Here is a 17,978-nt window from a genome sequence, read left to right on the forward strand (position 1 = left end):
ACGTAGGTCAGTGGCTAGGGTGTCCCCACTCCAGGGTACTCTCTCTGCACTGGGCACTTCTCTGACCCACTGACCATTACATACAAGTTAAAGCAAATGCAAGTTATTTAATCAACAATTAATTTTAAAAAGAATAAGGAAAAATGGGAAAGGTTAAAGGAAACACATCACCCCGCTCTGTGGCAGGGAACATCACAGACAGTGTCTCTCGAACATCAGGGCAGTTCACAGTTTGTTCCTTGTAAGTCCCAGGCCTTCTTCTCAGGCCCTGGCTGTGCTGCAGGGATGCTGTGGGTTGGACACTTGCTCTGGTGGTGGCCTCACGCTCTCAGGCTCTAGGTGGTAGGACCCTTCTTCCCAGTGTCACCCCCGCCCTGTCGGGGTTAGGATCCAAGCCTGGCCTGCAGAGCCTCTTGGCTGAGGCGTCTCCCTGTGCTGGGCCCACTGCCCAGGGTCCCCCTCGCTCTCCCCAGCTGCTCACCGCACCCAGCTCCGGACTGCTCCAGCTCCATCCCTCTGTCTCTGCTGTTCTGCCTCCAGCTCCCTGGGCTGCTTCTTTGGCCCCTCTGGCTCTGGCTGCTGCAGCTCTGCTCCCAGGACAGGTCTGCTCTGCAGGCTGCTTCTGTGACTCTGCTCCCAGCACTGACCTGCTTCGTGGGCTGCTTTTCTGGCCCCTCTGGCTCTGGCTGCTGCAGCTCTGCTCCCAGGACAGGTCTGCTCTGCAGGCTGCTTCTGTGACTCTGCTCCCAGCACTGACCTGCTTCGTGGGCTGCTTTTCTGGCCCCTCTGGCTCTGGTTGCTGCAGCTCTGCTCCCAGGGCAAGTCTGCTCTCTCTGGGCTGTGCCTCTGGCTTTGGGGCTGCAGCTCTGCTCCCAGGACAGGGTCTGCTCTCTCTGGGCTGCTTTTCTGGTGCCTCTGGATCTGGCACAGTTCTGCTCCCAGCTTAGCTTGGGCCCCTGCTTTCTCCTTAGCTCGGCCCCACTCTGTCTGACCCAGGCAAATCCAGCTCACACGGAGGATGGGGCCTCCCTGGCCTCCTGACTCCCTGATTAGCCTGCCCGCCCTGTCATTCAGGTTGACCTGGAGCATTGGCTTCTCCCCATTGTACCTGGGAGCTGTCAGTCTCAGGGTCCTGATTCTCCATTGACGCTTCCCCCTTTTTCGTACTGGGAGCTAGCCAACCAAAAACACCCTCACTGAATGTTAGTAAGGGGGCAACAGTCCCCTTACATTCAGTTTGATGCAGGCAGGAAGGCAAAGCCAATGAAAAGATCTAAAGAAGGTCTGGACACAGTCAGAGCAGCATGCCCAGTGGACAACTTCTGCAGCAGCATTCTGGACTGGTTGAAGAGGGGATGGAGGTGAGAGTGCAGGAGACCTCAGAGAAGGGAGCTGCAGGGGTTGAGATGAGAAATAGTCAAGGCCGGAGGGGGTTTATTGGCAGTGGGAATGGAGAGGAACAGGCAGATGTTACAAAGGAAACAGCAGCATGGTTTAGTGATAAACATCAGTGCAGTGGGGAGATGAGTCAAAAATGACACCAAGGTTGTGAGTCTGCTGGACAGGGTGTAGTGGAATTGCCAGTGGTGATAGAGAAGAGAGGGCAACCTTTGGGCGGAAAGCGGGGGTTAGTTCTTCCCATGCAACAACCAACCCTGGAGTTAAATCCTAACTCGAGGGAAAGGAATGGAGAGAATAATGCAACCTACATTTTGGGGCAATGGGACAGTGGTAGAGATAGGGAGGTGGAGAATTGGGAGGAGAAGGAGGGTTCAAGGTTAGGGTGTGATGCCAGGGTCAGACAATGAGGGCCAAGGGCAGGTCTGAGTTCAGCAGGAGAGAGAGGAGCTGGAGTTAGCCTCAGGGAGATTTAGGCCTAATTCTCACAAAGGTCCTCTGATTCTGGGCACTGCCGTTTTTGGGTTCCCAGCTTGGGACAACCAGGTGTGGGTGCTCAGTGCCTCTGAAAATCAGGCCCTAAGTGGAATACCCAGCATGAAATGAGTGCAGAGTGTTACAGGAGAGGTGGCTGGGGAGGTGGGAAAAGACCACGGCCTCATGTACTCTGCTGAAAGGCAAGGTCACAGATAGTGCAGACGAGACACGTTGGGATGGATTGATGGTCACAGGGGGTGTCAGTTCCGACTAGCATCAGGGGCTAACACGTGTGATTTCAGAGCATTTCAGGAAGGTGTTGCAGAAACGTAAGAGACTTACACATTGCATCTCCATAGCAATGTATGGATGCACATTCCATGCAGCCTTTGCCTAGGGACTAATTATTCCCTGGTGCGGAACCGGAGGCTGCATCAAGAGGGTGCCTGATTGCTCGGACCCACTGGGGTAGGGGACTGAGTGCTAAGTTCAAGGGGCATGCAGCCCACCTGGGGTTTTCTAACCTCTGTGCTCCTTCCCCAAACCCAGTCCATGGCATTCTATGGGAGGTTGGAGAATATTCATCTTAAACTCAACACTTTCCTGCACCAGGCACTTGCTGCTTCTGGTGCAAACACAGGAAGCATGTAAGTGGCTAAGCACATGAGTGCTCCCATTGTCACCCAGACTGTAACCCTACTGAAGTCACTGGGACTGCTCATATGCTCACGTACCTTGCTGAATCAGGTCTATGACTTTAAGGGACAGTGCTTCCCTCCCTGCTGAAATTAATCTTGCGCGTCTGCCTGTCATAAATATAAAGGGAAGGGTAAACCCCTTTGAAATCCCTCCTGGCCAGGGGAAAGCTCCTCTCACCTGTAAAGGGTTAAGAAGCTAAAGGTATCCTCGCTGGCACCTGACCAAAATGACCAATGAAGAGACAAGATACTTTCAAAAGCTGGGAGGAGGGAGAGAAACAAAGGGTCTGTGTGTCTGTCTATATGCTGGTTTCTGCAGGGGATAGACCAGGAATGGAGTCTTAGAACTTTTAGTAAGTAATCTAGCTAGGTATGTGTTAGATTATGATTTCTTTAAATGGCTGAGAAAAGAATTGTGCTGAATAGAATAACTATTTCTGTCTGTGTATCTTTTTTGTAACTTAAGGTTTTGCCTAGAGGGGTTCTTTATGGTTTTGAATCTAATTACCCTGTAAGATATCTACCATCCTGATTTTACAGGGGGGATTTCTTTATTTCTATTTACTTCTATTTTTATTAAAAGTCTTCTTGTAAGAAAACTGAATGCTTTTTCATTGTTCTCAGATCCAAGGGTTTGGGTCTGTAGTCACCTAAGCAAATTGGTGAGGCTTTTTACCAAACCTTGTCCAGGAAGTGGGATGCAAGGTTTTGGGAAGTATTTTGGGGGGAAAGACTTGTCCAAACAGCTCTTCCCCAGTAACCAGTATTAGTTTGGTGGTGGTAGCGGCCAATCCAAGGACAACGGGTGGAATATTTTGTACTTTGGGGAAGTTTTGACCTAAGCTGGTAAAGATAAGCTTAGGAGGTTTTTCATGCAGGTCCCCACATCTGTACCCTAGAGTTCAGAGTGGGGGAGGAACCTTGACACTGCCCTTGGCCCACACTGCTGTAATAGTACAGAGAGAAAAGAGATCACTCCCTGCCCTGAGGAGTGGGACGCTTGCATCTGGGCAGCTTGGGGTCAGCATGTCTGGTTTGGTGACCTCCCTCTGAAAATGTCAGCTTCCCTTGTCGCAGCTGGGTTCTGGGCCGGGGCTCTAGTCCAGACACGGGACCCAGTAGCAGGTAAAGGTCAGTATGGGGACATAAAGTTCTGGCACACGGTATGTGGGACAAAATGAATGGGGTTAATGAAGAAGCTCTGCCCGGAGGATGGCAGGAGCAGTCACCCCATTTACCCTGGCCTGGTGCAGAGAGGCTTTGGCTAGTGAGGATTCCCCACTCCATCGAATGTAGATCAATTGTAGGGTCTTCATCAGTGGTGCTCCAATATGTCCATCAAGATGAACAGGGGCTGGAGAAGCCCCAAAACGGGAAGGTGGGCTAGAGGGGTACAGAGCCTGGCCTCTGTGATTATGTTATGCTCCTTGTTAAATACTGGTTCCAATACCAACTCCCACACAGATGTTGCTTGGTGCCGTTCATCTGGGTCAGTGCTATTTCATGGATTCCTACGGTAAAATCCTGGCCCAGTTGAAGTCAATGGGAGTTTTTCCATTGATTCAAAGGGGGCCAGGTTTTCACCCAGAGATTTTTCAGGTCAGAAGGGATCGTTCTGATCATCTGGTCTGATGTCCTGCATAGCACAGGCCAGAGAACTTACGTGCTTTCGGCCTCTGAAAATCTCCATGGAATATTTTAGGAGAAATGTCAGTATTCATCCCTTCTCCAGTCATCCTGAGACTTCTGCATGTGGCCAACTAAATGTCCTTTTTCTCCAGTTGGAATCAATGGGGGTGGAGCGCCGATAACTTGTCTGATCTGCTCTTCAATCTCCACTTTCCTACAAAGGGAAGTGCAGGTGTGTTTATTTAGCACTGGGGCTCAGCAGGTTGTGGGGTGGGGCATTCGGGCCAAGGGGAGGGCATTATAGGAGTGTTTGTGCACCGGGGTGGGGAAATGGGGTAAGGGTTTCCAGCCACAGGGAGGGGATTATAGGAGTGTTTGCATGAGAGATGGGGGCACTGGCTTGCTGGCATGAGGTGTGTGTGCTGTGAGGAGGGTTGCTGAGCAGAATCAGACTTGAGCATAAGATATTGCTGAGCTCTTCTTCCTCCGCTGGCAGGCACCCTACCACCCCAGGGGCTACTCAAGTTCCTCCCTAGCTGACAGGCCAATGTGATGCTGAGCTCTCACCTTCCTAGGCCTGTTTTGCTACATCAGCGCCTGCTCCCGGTGTCCTTGGCACTATTTTTAACAGCATGTGTTTGCCGCAAGGAAAGCTGATATCCATCTTGTCCATTCATCAGTGTTGCTTCCCTGGAAAGACAAAGGCTAAATTTATCCCCCTCCTCATCAGCCAAGCGAGGCGAGAGAAATGCTCCCCACCCCAGCCCGGTCACACACACTGACGTTGGTGGTCCAGGGGATCTCGCATGTCCAACATCCACAAACACAAGCCTGGGGCCAAATCCACTTACACAGATGGCAGTTCACAGACCAGCTTCAGGGCTTAGCTACACTTGAATGCTACAGTGGCACAGCTAGTATATACGTTAGCTATGCCAATAGGAGGGAAGATTTCTTCTGTTGACCTAGCATTGTCTACAGGGAGACTTAGGTTGGCTTAACTACATCGCTCGGGGTATGGATTTTTCACACGCCTGAGAGCTGTAACTGGATCGATCTAACCTAGTGTAGACCAACGCTCACACAGCCCTATTACCTAGGGGACACAGAGTCCAGGATGCAAACACCACCACGTGTACAAAACACATACCCGCCTGATCCACATGCCCTTCATCACTCTGATCAGTGCATCTTGAGTGAATCAGATCTGGGGCTAAATTCCCTGCTGGTGCAAACTGGTACAACTTCATTGGCTTCTGTGGATTTGGGCTAGTTCACACCGCAACCTGTCGGGCCCATGGGGTTCTCAGCTCTTCCTGACTTCATTAATGCTTTAAAATTTGTGAAGCCTGTGCCAAGACACAATGGTGATGGACCCACTAAAAATGCCTCAGAGGCAGATAAACGATGCCATGCTGAGTGTTGACAGGAACTCCCCTGAATTGACATCAGTCTGTCTCATGGCCATAACAGGCCTGATGCTTCCATCTTCCCCCCTCCCTATGTGGCAGGTTCAGAAATGGATGGCTGTTAGCCCCAGATTTCCAAAGAAATCTGGGATATTAGGCTGAATGCTACGGTGCACAAAGTCCTTTCCCAAGGATGTCACATTCAACGGCTCCCATCACCACTAGGTGGTGTAGGTCTGCTGCTGAATTTTCTCCATGGCAAAAGTAGATGGATGTTTTCTTGTTTTAACAGAGAAAAATCAGGGCCTGTGGTTAAATACTCTCCTTTCTTCCTCCCTGCCTGGATGCATCAAGATAGGGTCAGGTCATGACAGCAACAGAGGAAAAGGCCATTCCTGAAACCTTACAGAAGTCCCAGCAGCCACCTCTTCCAACTGGCTTGGAAAGGTTCCTACAAACAAACTTTCTGTCCCATGAGACTGAAGCCAGCTCATCATCTCATGTTGGACATGCCCAAACTTTGCCTAGCTGGGAGCCACGCATTAGCAACTTCCAGAAACCCAAAGGATCAATTTGTATAAAATCGTGTGATCCCTGGAGACTACACATCCTGGCATGCAATGTGCTACTTTGATCTAAGCAACCCTTTCTTATGCATCAAGATGGAGCACTGCATGTAAAGTTTCAAGGGCCATGCTTTGTGTATTAAAGACCAGGTCAGCTGAAGGCTACATTCTAGAACCCGGGGGATGGCATTCAACCCATAGGCCACCCCACGTCCACCCCTGTGTGAAGCAGGGTTTGAATTGACAATGCTGAGCCATTCTAGTGGCCCTGGTCTTTCATCTGGTCTCAGCATGGGTGTCATTAGAGGGGTCCTGGAACTGTCAAGTCATCTGTTTCCAAAAACAAACACAGCTCTTGCTTCACGTGGTGATGCCAGAAGGTTTGCCCTTGCAGGTGCAGCTGGTCATGAGTTACTGTTCCCTGGGTCTGGTTGTTTGTAGGTTTTCCTGCTGAGTTCCATTAGAGTTCATCCATTCCAGACCCTCCACCCTCCTGGCACGCACCCTATTCCAAAGGGATCAGTCAGAATCAGGTGAGGGAGAGTGATACTAGGCAGCGCTTGTGTGTTTGCAAACAGACTGTGGTATGTGCTGTCTCCAGGGAAGGTCTGGCTTATACTTTATACTGTTTGGAAAACTTGGGCCCAATCCTGTGAGGTTGTGAATGCTCTCAACTCCTTTTGAGGTCAGCAGGAGCATGGACTGTTGGGTTAAATGTGGCCCCAAAGTGAGGGTTCATTAATGCTGTGTAAAACTTAAAACTATTACAGATGTTTCTATTAAAAAAAATAAATGTTACAAGAAATCAAATGAACAAAAGTGTTTGCAAGCTAAATATTTCAAGGGCATGTTAGTGCATGAAAGCCCTCAAGTGAAACTCACCAAAAACTAACTGGAAACAAAAAGTAAAAGGAACTGATCTATGTTTAATGACCAGGTTGACCTGAAAGTGCATTGGGGAAACAGGCACATTAAATCTTACTTGTTTATTAATGATCATTATTCTTGCTTTGTGCTGATAATCTGTGTAAAACATACATAAAGACAGCCCCTGTTCATTACAATCTAAGACCCTGATGCTGTAACTGGATCCGTACCAGCAGCTTCACTGAAGTCTGTGGGACTTTGCATGGGTGTTAGAATGTGCATACCTGGGTCTGACTGCAGAACTGGACCCATAGGCCAGAGACACTTGGAAGGAAAAACATGCAAGGACAAACAGAGACGGGGTTGTTTAGGGTATTAGTGAGATTCCACTCCAAAGGGTCAGAGTTTTAAGTGGGTCTTAAATGAGGTGAGCATGAGCAGGGGGAAGTAAATTGCATTTGTAAAACTTCCTGGTCCATTTGTGCTTTAGAATAATGGAAGATTAGGGTTGGAAGAGACCTCAGGATGTCATCTAGTCCAATCCCCTACTCAAAGCAGGACCAACACCCACTAAATCATCCCAGCCAGGGCTTTGTCAAGCTGGGCCTTAAAAACCTCTAAGGATGGAGATTCCACCACCTCCCTAGGTAACCCATTCCAGTGCTTCACCACCCTCCTAGTGAAACAGTGTTTCCTAATATCCAATCTAGACCTGCCCCACTGCAACTTGAGACCATTGCTTCTTGTTCTGTCAAGAAGGGCCATGTTTAGGTCTTATCTAGTGGGCATGCTTCTTGGAGCAGCAGCCTTGCTCCAGCGGTGGGGAGCTGTATAAGGCAGGATTTCAGACTGACTAATCTATAATAGGTTTCAGAGTAACAGCCATGTTAGTCTGTATTCGCAAAAAGAAAAGGAGTACTTGTGGCAACTTAGAGACTAACCAATTTATTTGAGCATAAGCTTTCGTGAGCTACAGCATCCGATGAAGTGAGCTGTAGCTCAGGAAAGCTTATGCTCAGATAAATTGGTTAATCTATAATAGTGTTGGTAACCCAGCTGCCAGGCCCAGATCCTGCAAGGCCTTACTCATGGGCTTAGCTTTAGGCTGTGCAAACAGGACAATGACTTCAGCGGGCTAAGAAAAGGGAAGAGACTGCCTGTAAGGTTTTGCTGAATTGAGGTGGGTTGAGTGGTGTGGGGGGGGGCAGTGTTTAAAGATTTGGGATAACATTTGCAAAGGTGCCTAAAGTTAGCCTCCCAAACCCATATTTAGGCACCTCAAAAAGGCCTAAATATTTGCAGAGGTACCAAGCAGCGCCCCTGACAGTGCCGCGGGCTTTAATCTGGCTGCAGGACCCAAGGCTTGAGCAAGCTCGGCAGGCTGCTTTGCAAATGTCAGGGTCCGAGTTTAACCTGGCGATGCCCCTCTCCTGGGCAAACAGGCGGGAACCTCCCTTCTCTCTCTCCAAGTCCCACAGCCAGCCGGAGCCAGGCACCCCGCCCCCTGGCCGAGCCAGTCACAGCGGCGGATGGGCTCCGGCTGGCTCCGCTCGCGGTGGTTGCGGGTAAGGTTTCTCTCGCTGCGCTGCCCCGGCTGGCTCCCTGGCGGCGGGCAGGTATTTCCACGCTCCGCACGCCCCCCCCGGGGCAGGGCCGGCCGGGCCGCCTGCGCTGACAGATGCTTTCCCCTAGGGGTCGGCGTGAGCCAGGGCTCGGCAGCAGGATGCGGCGAGCGGCGGCACCGGAGTGAGGGAGCCGCACTCGCAGCCCAGGGGCAGCGGCGTGGGCAGCGCGGATCGCTGGCTCCCGGCCCTCCTGGGGCGCAGGCAGCCCGGCTGCTGGCGGGGGACGAGGCGGCGGGTCCCTCGGCCTAGCGGGGCTCGGGAGTTGGAGGCAAACTCCCGTGAGCGGCCGCCGCGGGGGCCGACAGATGTGAAGGAGAATCCCGCCGCTCCGGGTCCGGGTGAGCTGAGGGCGGGGGGAGGATGGAGAACGCGCGGGGGGGCAGAGGAACCACGTGTGGGAGGATGGGGAAGGGCGAGGGGGCTCTGGGGTTACGGGAGGGAGGATGGGGCAAGGAGGGGGTGCTGGGGGCACGGGAGGGAGGGGGGAGGGGGCAGGGAGGGGGCGCTGGGGGCAGGGAAGGGAGCACGGGGGGCACGGAAGGGAGGAGGAGGGTCAGGGAGGGGGCGCTGGGGGCACGGGAGGGAGGGAGGGAGGAGGGGGGCAGGGAGGGGGCGCTGGGGGCACGGGAGGGAGGGAGGAGGGGGGCAGGGAGGGGGCGCTGGGGGCACGGGAGGGAGGGAGGGAGGAGGGTCAGGGAGGGGGCGCTGGGGGCACGGGAGGGAGGGAGGGAGGAGGGTCAGGGAGGGGGCGCTGGGGGCACGGGAGGGAGGGAGGAGGGGGGCAGGGAGGGGGCGCTGGGGGCACGGGAGGGAGGGAGGAGGGTCAGGGAGGGGGCGCTGGGGGCACGGGAGGGAGGGAGGAGGGGGGCAGGGAGGGGGCGCTGGGGGCACGGGAGGGAGGGAGGGAGGAGGGTCAGGGAGGGGGCGCTGGGGGCACGGGAGGGAGGGAGGAGGGGGCGCTGGGGGCAGGGAAGGGAGCACGGGGGGCACGGAAGGGAGGGGGGGAGGCAGACATCTCCTTGCCAGCCGAGCTGTGGCTCTGTAAAGTTTCTGCCCTGCCGTGCGGGGCCGCGAGCGCGGATTCCCTCTTCGGGCGCCCATCCCATCGCCTCGGGCCCCCGCGTCAGTGCTGGGCCCGGGCAAGTGCGGACCTGGGCGGGAGCGGGTGGGGCGAGGCGCCGCGGGACTCCGCTTTCTCTGGTGAGTTTCGGCCTCCGGCGCTAGCCGCTGGGCAGGGCAGCCATCCCCAGGTCAAGCCTCAGTGAAAACGGCGTCATTAATAGGTAACCTATCCGCCCGCAGCACCTGATCTCCGGGTCCCGGGCATGTGATGGCTGGCCGAGCCCTAGGGCCCGGGGTCGGGGGATTTCTTTGTCTGCGAGCTCCGTGTGCCGGGCCCGGGAGCTGTTCTCCTGGCCAGGGGGGCTGGCAAACAAAGAAAAGGCAAAGCAGAGCTCAGGGCTCACGGCGCCTGAGGACCTGGCACCTTCCCCCAGCACAGGGCGGGCCTGGAGCCCGACAAGGAGAATCCCTGTTTGCGGTAGGTTTAACTGGGCAGCTTGGAGGTTACCTTAGTGACACATTTACTACAAAACCAGTATTTGCTGGGGATTAGCAGCTGCGTTATAAATAAATTGGCCTTTGGGTGAAGACAAAGTATAGTGTCAATTTATCAGATGGGAGAGGCTCTGTCCTGTCCCAGGGAGCTGGGCTCAGCCAGATGGTTTTATTACTCAGGGGGCACCAGACAGGGTGTTTCACAAACAACAGAATGAATCGCCATAGAATTGACATCTCTCACACTGCTGATCAAAGGCCACAATGATGGACAGGGAGCGAGAACCCAAACAGAATGGAGTCCCCACTCACTCTATTCCTATGGTACTAAGGGCTGGGCAAAGGAACATGGGACGGGTCTGCCTTACTCAGTTCCCGTCCCCCAAACAAGCCTTGTGGGTTGGCTCCAGCAGATCCCAATACCCCATTTGCGTTTGGTTCTGGTCTGTCTCTTCCCAACTAATTATTTCCGTAATCCACAATGTACTCCCTCTGTCCCCCCCTCCACCTCCAGATGTGTTGTTGCATGGCTGGGGCATGGCATTTAAATGTTTCCATTAGCTAGATAGAGCACATCTAATAAAATTTACCATGGATCTGATAAGATTATTATGGCATGGCTGATAAGGTTGTTATTACAAGTCTGTGAATGCTTAATAAGCATCCCTGTGTAATATACTAATTGATTTTCCAAACTGGAGTCCCAATGCTGCTCACCATGCCCATGTCAGAGGTCCTACCAAAGCCGATGGGGCTGTCACGTGAACAAATGCTGCCGGATCAGTCCGGTGCATGTGGTGCTGGGACAAATCCACAGCTCTTTCAAAGGGTCAGGTTCGGCTCCCATTTACACTGGAGGAAATCCAGAGCCACTCCACAGGAGTCAGTTTCCTCAGAGGAGCTGAGATCAGCATCTCCACTGAAAGCAGCTCACCAATCAATAAGTGTTTACTGGAGGTGAAACAATTGGCCTCCTCAGCCTCTCTTGGGGACATAGCACTGCCATAGCATGAAAACATGTTTTGTCTCACTCTTGCCTGGTTTTGTCTCACTGGTCCCTTCTGCTTCCCCCATCTGTTTGTGGTGTCCCCCTGTTGTCTCTGTAGGGCAGGGGCCAGGTCTTTGCTAGAAGTGTGTATAGTGCTTAGCTCACTGCAGCTGGGCCCTCTACCACAATCCAAATCATAAGCTGAAGGGACCTGATCTCCTCTTGCTTGGTGTCCCCCTCCTGCCCTGTGCTCTCTCCAAGTCCCTGTGCTGAGATTGTGGTGAACGGGCTGGAGGCTCACAGATCAGGCCCCTGAGCTTACCAGCCTGGCTGTAGCATCCCTCCTTGGGTGAATGCTGCATCTGTTTCTTCCATCCCGCCACCTGCCCTCTTTAATTCTGCAGTGAGCTGGCACATAGTGCCCTGAGAGCAGAATATGCATTAGAGCACCTGACAGGGCTTCTCTGGCTCTGATTTCCTCGTCACCCTAAGCAGTCGGTCTGCCCAGCCATCCAGGGGGTATGGGCTCTCTGTCTTGCCACCAGCATAGGGCATTCTGTCTGCTGGATATGGGCTCATACACTCTTTCTCTACTCTCAGTCCAATGGACACAGGATGTCTGTCTGGCCACCTGGCTGGTCTCTCTGCCTGCCCATCCATCCTCGGGTAGGAGTTACATCTGCCCACTTCTCTGCAGCTGGATCTGGGCTAGCTCCCTATCCAGCCCAAGCCTGTGCGGCGAGGCCTGTCTTCTCATTGTCCTCTGCTCCACTTCCAGTTGGGATCTCAGGAGAAGTGCAGCTTTTGCAGCATGGAGCATGCCCCTGGATTTTCCTGCAGCCCTTTCCCTCCTCAGCTCCTCCCCCCCCCCCCCCCCCGGTTTGTTCTAGCTCTGCTCCCTCTCCTAGCAGAGCTCCTTCCCTAGCCATCTGCATTTCTCCCTGCGTTTTCATCCCCCCCCCCAGTCTTAATGGAGAAGGGTTTACAGAGAACCAGGGGAGAGGTCTTGCTCCCGCTTCCCAGCTTTGCGTCTCAAGAGGAGACATGCGACTCTTACTGCTTGAAAAGAAAGCTGAGCAGGCGGCTGAGCAGGGAGAGGGCTTCGCAGGGAGGATGTTATGTGAAGGGGGTGATTGGCCTCGGAAAGGTGGGACAGCTCAGTACTGAGTGGCAGTGGTAGAATGGATTCCCCCCAGCCCATTCTCCATGGGAGTGCCGAGGGGGCAAGGGCAGTGGAACCCGATCCAGAGGAAGCCCAGTAAGCAGCATGGATTTACGCCTGGCACCATGCCCTCCCGGACACTGGAGACAGCAACTCCCATATCTGCAGCACAGGGTGTGGTTGGAGCTCAAGCCCTTGCTTAGGTGTGGGGGTGAGGGGAATGGCGAGAAACCACACAAGCCTTGCTGCCCAGGCTGCTAGTGCCCTGAACAGCCTGCAAGGTGCATATGGGGATCACTCCTCCCCAGGCAGCCCCATGTATGAGCAGCACCCAGAAAACACTTCTCCATCAGCTGTGGCTGCCTCAGGTCTGAGCCTCTCAGTCAAGGCACCATCAGACTCTCCCTGCTCCTGGCTGTATCTCTGCTCTCCTTCTCTCCTGCTCCCTCACCTGCTGTCTGCAACAGTCTCCGCTTGCCCTCCTCAAAGCCCCTTCTGCTCTCTACTCCCATTCTCTTTGCACCTTCCTCCATGGGGCTCTTAAGTGTGGGAAGAGTCTCCTGCTTCTCCTGGGCTGGTTAACCACCCTCACTTCAGCCCTCTTAAATACCTCCCGGGAAGCTGTTCAGTGCTGATAGCACTCACTTATTCTGCATACAAATAATTGCCAGTAAATAACTGAGCAAGTGCCTTTCCCAGATGCATTCCACATACCCTGTAGAGCCCAACCTCACCCCCATCCTGGGCCCTGGCATTGTTAGCCAAGGTACTAACCATACGACAGCACAAAGTTCAGATCAGTCCTTCTCCATAGGCTTGGCTGCTCCTGGAGTTCCTCCCTAAGGGCTGCTCAGCCCGCATTCATGGTTCTCTGTCCCTGTAGAGCCACTCCCACCTCCTTTTTAGCCACCTGGGATAACAAGTCAGCAGAGCCCACTTAACCCCTTGCCAGCTGGCTCAGCATGAGCTTATAGGGCAGGCTGTTTTAGGCAAACACTGCCAACCTGCTACAGTAGCTGTGTAAGTTTACATGGAAGCGGAAGAGAGGAAGGAAAAGGGAGTTGGATAGTGGAGAGAATCCTTTAAAGAAATCTACCTCCCCTGGCAGCTCAGGGATCATGTGTTTGGACTGGGTCTATCTCTCTGGGACTGTAAACTCCTTGAGGTCAAGACTGTGGGACTGGCCTGGTGTAATTGACATTAGGTGTGTACTGTTCAGTACTGCGCACTGTGATGGTGTGTAATACCCAGTTAATACTAAGTGCCTCTGAGGCTGCCTGGTCCCAGGGCAAGGCCGGGGACATTGCGGGAAGCCCAATGGCCCCAGTGGATTCAGAACTCAGCAGCTACTTCAGGAGTGTTGGTCAGACACCGGGGGAAGGAGAGGCACCGCAGTGCAGCCTACACTGACCGGCTGTTCAGTGGGGACCGACTGCACGTACCATTGGAGTCAAAAGCAATATTCCCATTGGCTGCAGAGAGGCCCAGGGCTGCGCCTGGAAGGTGTGAATCATTGTCACTCACAGGCCGAGGGAGCAGGGGCACCAGCAGCTAGCATGAGTGTAAAACAAGGAGTGTGAGGAGGCAGCCACTTACACCAACCTCTCCTTGTGGCCTCCTCTCCCTCGCCCAGGGTGTGGGTCACCTGGGTGTTTACACACTTGTTAAATCCCACCAAGGGGTTAGCTACACCCTGCGGTGCCACTTCATCCTGTTTTTGGAGCCACGTGTGTAACCTGCACCACTGTGAACAGCACAGCTGTACTGGCCCAGGGACTCCCAAGGGAGAGGCACCTGCTCCCCTCGGGCTGCACCTGTCCCTGCACCAGCAGCTGCTGAGAGGTGCAGACCTTCCCTCAGCAGGGAAGGGGTTAAATCCCTCCCTCCCTCCCCTGTGTGGCTGTTTCTTGCCCCGAATGGCTGATGTGGGGCGCTGATGCAGCTGGGGGTGCTGGCCTCCCCTCCTTGCCCAACTCCTGGATCCTCCAGCTCCTTCCCTTGGTACATACCAGCTTGTTACACTCTGGTTTGGTGACCTCACAACCACTGCCATGGCAACGGCTTATGAAGTCACAAGCAGAGCTGTGCCGGTAGCAGGGGAGGAAGGAGAGAGGAGCCTTTGCTCTGACTAAGAAGGGATCGGAGAGTTCCCGGGTGTACGGACTAGAGCCCAGCTGTTGCTCTGCTCTGATCTCTCCTCTCCCCACGGGCGGGCGGTTCTGTCTCCCTGCAGAATGAGTCCTTCTCCGAAGGAGGCTTGGGTGCCACTCTGCTTTCTCCACACCGACATTTCCACTTGATCCAGCACTCCCGTCTGCCCCCCGCTCTCGGCTTCCTTCCAGAGGGGCTGCCTGTGCACCTTGAGCCCAGCAGCACGAGGGGGCCACCATGCTGATAAAGGAGTATCGGATCTGCATGCCACTCACCACTGAAGAGGTAAGCGCTCGGCTGCTGTCCTGGGGGGCACTTGCGGGTGGAAGGGGCGGTGTGGGCTGGACCCCAGGCGGCTAAAGGATTCGATGGAACACTCTCCATTTGCTGCGAGGGACGTTGGGGCTCCAGATACACCAGTCACGAGGGAGTCTGCCCTTCCCGTGAGCCAGGCGACACTGCCCAGCACGAGGGGGTGCAACATAGCTGTCCCCGTGCATGCCAGAGCGCTGCTGTGGGGCAGATAGAGGGGCAGATAGCAGCAAGGGGCAGAGGAGCGGATCAGGGTCGGGAAGAGACACTGTACGGGGGGGGGATAGCAGCAGGTGGGGAGAGGGGAGCAGGGTCTGATGGGGAGGAGGGGTGTGATGGGGCAGAGCAGGTGGGGGGGACAGAGATGGGGAGGGGGGATGAGGGTCTGACGCGGGAGGAGGGGTGTGATGGCAGAATAGGTTGGGGAAGGACAAAGGACATACGGGGTCTAATGGGAGAAGAGAGGAATGATGGGGTGGGATAGCAGCAGGCAGTAAAGGTGGGGAATTGGAGTCTAATGGGGTATAATAGAGAATAGGATTGCAGCAGGTGTGTGGGAGATGTGAGGGGATCTGGGATGGGGTGAGGGGTACGATGGAGCAGGAGACAGCGGGGGATGAGGTGAGGAGCTGAGGGTGAGGGGTACGATGGGGTAGGAGGCAGCGGTGGGTGAGTTGGGGAGCTGGGGCTGTGATGGGGTGAGGGATGCGATGGGGCAGGGTGGCAGCGGGGGGGTGAGGTGGGGAGCCGGGGGTGAGGGGGTATGATGGGGCAGGGTGGCAGCAGGGGGGTGAGGTGGGGAGCCGGGGGTGAGGGGTATGATGGGGCAGGGTGGCAGCAGGGGGGTGAGGTGGGGAGCTGGGGGTGAGGGGTATGATGGGGCAGGGTGGCAGCGGGGGGGTGAGGTGGGGAGCCGGGGGTGAGGGGTATGATGGGGCAGGGTGGCAGCAGGGGGGTGAGGTGGGGAGCCGGGGGTGAGGGGTATGATGGGGCAGGGTGGCAGTGGGGGGTGAGGTGGGGAGCCGGGGGTGAGGGGTATGATGGGGCAGGGTGGCAGTGGGGGGTGAGGTGGGGAGCCGGGGGTGAGGGGTATGATGGGGCAGGGTGGCAGTGGGGGGTGAGGTGGGGAGCCGGGGGTGAGGGGTATGATGGGGCAGGGTGGCAGTGGGGGGTGAGGTGGGAGCCGGGGGTGAGAGGTACGATGGGGCAGGGTGGCAGCAGGGGGGTGAGGTGGGGAGCCGGGGGTGAGGGGTACGATGGGGCAGGGTGGCAGTGGGGGGTGAGGTGGGAGCCGGGGGTGAGGGGTATGATGGGGCAGGGTGGCAGTGGGGGGTGAGGTGGGGAGCCGGGGGTGAGGGGTATGATGGGGCAGGGTGGCAGTGGGGGGTGAGGTGGGGAGCCGGGGGTGAGGGGTATGATGGGGCAGGGTGGCAGTGGGGGGTGAGGTGGGGAGCCGGGGGTGAGGGGTATGATGGGGCAGGGTGGCAGTGGGGGGTGAGGTGGGGAGCCGGGGGTGAGGGGTATGATGGGGCAGGGTGGCAGTGGGGGGTGAGGTGGGGAGCCGGGGGTGAGGGGTATGATGGGGCAGGGTGGCAGTGGGGGGTGAGGTGGGAGCCGGGGGTGAGGGGTATGATGGGGCAGGGTGGCAGCGGGGGGTGAGGTGGGGAGCCGGGGGTGAGGGGTATGATGGGGCAGGGTGGCAGCAGGGGGGTGAGGTGGGGAGCTGGGGGTGAGGGGTATGATGGGGCAGGGTGGCAGTGGGGGGTGAGGTGGGGAGCCGGGGGTGAGGGGTATGATGGGGCAGGGTGGCAGCAGGGGGGTGAGGTGGGGAGCCGGGGGTGAGGGGTATGATGGGGCAGGGTGGCAGCAGGGGGGTGAGGTGGGGAGCCGGGGGTGAGAGGTACGATGGGGCAGGGTGGCAGTGGGGGGTGAGGTGGGGAGCCGGGGGTGAGGGGTATGATGGGGCAGGGTGGCAGCGGGGGGTGAGGTGGGGAGCCGGGGGTGAGGGGTATGATGGGGCAGGGTGGCAGTGGGGGGTGAGGTGGGGAGCCGGGGGTGAGGGGTATGATGGGGCAGGGTGGCAGTGGGGGGTGAGGTGGGGAGCCGGGGGTGAGGGGTATGATGGGGCAGGGTGGCAGTGGGGGGTGAGGTGGGGAGCCGGGGGTGAGGGGTATGATGGGGCAGGGTGGCAGTGGGGGGTGAGGTGGGGAGCCGGGGGTGAGGGGTACGATGGGGCAGGGTGGCAGCAGGGGGGTGAGGTGGGGAGCCGGGGGTGAGGGGTATGATGGGGCAGGGTGGCAGTGGGGGGTGAGGTGGGGAGCCGGGGGTGAGGGGTATGATGGGGCAGGGTGGCAGTGGGGGGTGAGGTGGGGAGCCGGGGGTGAGGGGTATGATGGGGCAAGGTGGCAGCAGGGGGGTGAGGTGGGGAGCCGGGGGTGAGGGGTATGATGGGGCAGGGTGGCAGTGGGGGGTGAGGTGGGGAGCCGGGGGTGAGGGGTATGATGGGGCAGGGTGGCAGTGGGGGGTGAGGTGGGGAGCCGGGGGTGAGGGGTATGATGGGGCAGGGTGGCAGCAGGGGGGTGAGGTGGGGAGCCGGGGGTGAGGGGTATGATGGGGCAGGGTGGCAGTGGGGGGTGAGGTGGGGAGCCGGGGGTGAGGGGTATGATGGGGCAGGGTGGCAGTGGGGGGTGAGGTGGGAGCCGGGGGTGAGAGGTACGATGGGGCAGGGTGGCAGCGGGGGGTGAGGTGGGGAGCCGGGGGTGAGAGGTACGATGGGGCAGGGTGGCAGCGGGGGGTAACGGTAAGGAGTCGGGGCTGTGAGGTGCAGGAGCTTGGATCTCGTCCCCCTGTACCAAATGGGAGGATCCAGCTCAGAGCACGGGGGAAGGGGAGGAGTGGGGGTGGCTGGGGGCCATCCTAGAGCCAGGGCTGACCAGATCCAGCTGAGGGGCAAAGCTTCCTCCCTGTGATGTGTGTCTGGCCATGGAGAAAATGCCATGAGCGAGGGCGAATGAGCTGGGCAGCAGGGCTCTGGGGCTGCAAGAACTGACAGTAGGGGAGGGAAGATCCCCAGGGCGCCAGGCGGGGAGCCCTGCGTGGGTGGAGACCTGGCGCTAGTGCCCCACCCACCTCCCCTCTC

General features: G+C 56.6%; 1 protein-coding gene across 1 annotated transcript in view; it reads left to right on the plus strand.

Annotated features, from left to right (window-relative positions):
* Positions 1-8,632: 8,632 nt before the first annotated feature.
* Positions 8,633-17,978, plus strand: part of LOC140918371 (cytoplasmic phosphatidylinositol transfer protein 1) — a 45,133-nt gene continuing 35,787 nt past the window's right edge. The window contains exons 1-2 of the mRNA XM_073362601.2: positions 8,633-9,007; positions 14,610-14,812. Coding sequence (XP_073218702.1) covers positions 14,765-14,812 — 48 coding nt within the window. The 5' untranslated portion in view covers positions 8,633-9,007; positions 14,610-14,764. The remainder of the gene's footprint in view (positions 9,008-14,609; positions 14,813-17,978) is intronic.

Source organism: Lepidochelys kempii, chromosome 10, assembly GCF_965140285.1.
Source record: "Lepidochelys kempii isolate rLepKem1 chromosome 10, rLepKem1.hap1, whole genome shotgun sequence".
NCBI lineage: Eukaryota > Metazoa > Chordata > Testudines > Cheloniidae > Lepidochelys > Lepidochelys kempii.